General features: G+C 32.6%; 1 protein-coding gene across 1 annotated transcript; it reads left to right on the top strand.

The window, feature by feature from the left end:
- Positions 1 to 425: 425 nt before the first annotated feature.
- On the top strand, positions 426 to 1,604 carry LOC117911496. The gene is made up of 2 exons (XM_034825896.1): positions 426 to 920; positions 1,270 to 1,604. Exons 1-2 carry the CDS (start codon positions 507 to 509, stop codon positions 1,378 to 1,380), a joined length of 525 nt encoding a protein of 174 aa, XP_034681787.1. The 5' UTR covers positions 426 to 506; the 3' UTR covers positions 1,381 to 1,604.
- The last annotated feature ends 1,023 nt before the right edge of the window (positions 1,605 to 2,627 follow it).

The raw sequence follows: 2,627 nt of genomic DNA, 5'->3' as shown, positions 1-2,627 counted from the left end.
TGTATATAAAGAAAAAGCTAGAATCTGAGTGGTGGTGATTTTTGGATACGGTACCTATATATTATCGTTTGGTATTACAAAAGTATCCATGAATTTTGTTCTTTGTTGGGTACCCTAAAAATTGTTATCTTTCTTCTAAAATTCTAATCAAACGATCATTAATTGAGCAATTGTAATTGGAAAAACAATAATAAATTTCAACATCCACGGCAACGGATGTCACGTTAAGAGTAGGACAGAACCGGACCGTTACCTTGAAATTACCTTTGAAGCCCTTGGGCCCTATCTGACCACCAAGACAGAGTAACGAAAACAAGTGAAGGGTAAAACGGGAAGAGGAAAAGACAAGGCCTTTTGGAAGCAATAGACTTTTGCAACGGTAACTTTTTCCCACATTCATCTTATACAATCATCTTCTCCACTTTTCCTTACAGAAATCGAAGCAACTGAAAAGAAAAAAACGGCAAAGTGATTGAGCTTCTTCATTCACAGAAAACGATTCCTCAATGTCTTCAGCATTAGCATTAGCATTAGCAGTAGCAGTAGCAGTACCAGAAGAAGAAGAGGAAGAAGAAGAAGGGAGGCTGATAAAAGTGGTGGAGTATGTGGAATCATCCATGTGCGAAGAGCTTCTCTGCAAATTCCCAGACACCTCTGCCTTTGATTTTGACTACTCACAGAGCTCAATCTGGTCTCCATTGGTGCCTCGCCCTCAAAAATCTCTTGCTTGGGACTGGGATTTGGGAACGCCACCTCCGAAGTTGTCTTACAGGTTGGGTTTGGATAAAACCACTCTCAAGAAGGTCGCCGCTAATCTTAAGAACAACATCTTCACTATGTTTAAGAAGAAGCAGAAGAAGAGGAGGAGGAGTTTCATCAAGCCCCCTGATCACTTCTCTCCCACTCCTCCTTCCACAAAGGTAACCACTCTTTTATTTTCCATTTTTGTTTTTATTTTTTTGAAAAATTTTCCAGCCATTTTTGGGTTGTTGAAGCTCAAATGGATATACCCATTTGAGGAAACTGGGAAACCAATAGGGAAAATTGGCCTCCGTGTTGGATCTGTTTGGATAAGGAGAAAAGGGGGAAAGAAAATGTTGAAAGAGGGCCCTTTCCTCATTCTCTGTCTCACATGGAAAAAACTTGGAATTTATGGGAAAATTTGGGGAAAAGAAGCCACCTCTAAAGGGGAATCTATAATGTCATCAACAATTTTTATTTTTTTCCTTTTTTGGATTTTATTAAATTATAGTGAAATTAATGTAACAGGGATGGAGCAAGGTGCTGAAAGCGGCCTCAAAACATTTCAAGAAGAAGAAGAAGAAAGATCCAACCCTTCATGTAAAACTCTCCAAGTATTCGAGACAATCAGACTCTTAAGTCACTTGTTCATTCATGTAATTTTTTTTATTTTTTTTTTGTTAAATGCTTATTCTATTTGAAAATTCATTTTTGTATTTTTATATCCATCGGATGGTCAAGTTAAAAAAGAAAAAGAAAATGATCATTGTCATTAATTGATGTGGATGGATGTCATTATTGTTTCTTTATCACCCTCAAATTTTCGTATATTCCATAAGAAATCTTACTTCTTTTCTGGGAAAGATCCTATTTGAAATTACAAAACTAGCCGTTGGTTCAGATTTTTCGGTTGGCATATAGTTGTTTCCTGGGCTGGGCCCAAAAGATTAACGGACTAATTCAGTTGAAGATATGGCGGTTCCTAATATCCCAACACTACTACTTCTAAAGAAAAAAAAAACGCTCATTCCATTTTTATCCAATATTATTTATTTAAATCTACAATCTCATTTTCAATTTGGAAAATAATCCCTTTTTTTATTAAAAGATTTTTTTTTAATTTTTTTTAAAGAAATATCAATCTTTTGAAGAAAAATATTTGTGAATTTTTCTAGAATAATCTATTGAAATAATATTTTAATTTAAAATAAAATTGCAAGTATTTTAAAAATGATTTTAAAAATTAATCTGGGAGAAAAGTATTTTATGGATTTAAACTTTAGGTTTCAATTTTCATCTTAATTTAGAGATTGATTTTTAAAAAATTATATATAAATATTTCAATTCAAGATATATTATAGATCCCTCCTCTCTTAAAAAAAAAATGATATTTTTTTTTATCCTTGTGAAGAAATATACAAAAAGAGATGTTTGAAATTTTGAAAAAAACAATTAATAAACCACATATTTTAAAAAAAAAAAAATCCTAAAAATGATTATCTCATAAAGACCGTTTGTAAACTTTAAAATTTGTCCCAATTTTATTTTTACATTAATTTTGAGCTCGATTTTATTATTAGATTTTAACTCCCGGTTATATGATATTTTTGCCCCACTCACCATCTAATTATTAGTTTTTATTATTTTGTGTATTATTACTATTATTATTATTATTAGTATTTTCTTTTTATTTTAATTTTTAATTTTTTTTTTCTTTTTTTTTTCTTTCTTTTATCTCTCCTCTCTCCTCTCTCTTTCTACATTCCCCAACCACCCCACCCGTTCTTTCTCTCTCATGCCCATACCCTCACGAGAGACCCATACCCCTCTCCTCTTTTTCTTTTTCTCATTGGTAGCTCTTTTGGGGACTCCGCTCACTCATATGT

Source organism: Vitis riparia, chromosome 3 (genome assembly GCF_004353265.1).
Source record: "Vitis riparia cultivar Riparia Gloire de Montpellier isolate 1030 chromosome 3, EGFV_Vit.rip_1.0, whole genome shotgun sequence".
NCBI lineage: Eukaryota > Viridiplantae > Streptophyta > Magnoliopsida > Vitales > Vitaceae > Vitis > Vitis riparia.
The sequence above is the reverse complement of the archived record's forward strand: the minus strand, read 5'-3'. Positions and strand labels throughout refer to the sequence as shown.

Excerpts from the sequence above, each read along its gene's own strand:
- LOC117911496 (XM_034825896.1), top strand. The coding sequence starts at position 507 with ATGTCTTCAGCATTAGCATTAGCATTAGCAGTAGCAGTAGCAGTACCA. Across the intron at positions 921-1,269 it reads CCACTCCTCCTTCCACAAAG|GGATGGAGCAAGGTGCTGAA; the intron begins GTAACCACTCTT and ends TTAATGTAACAG.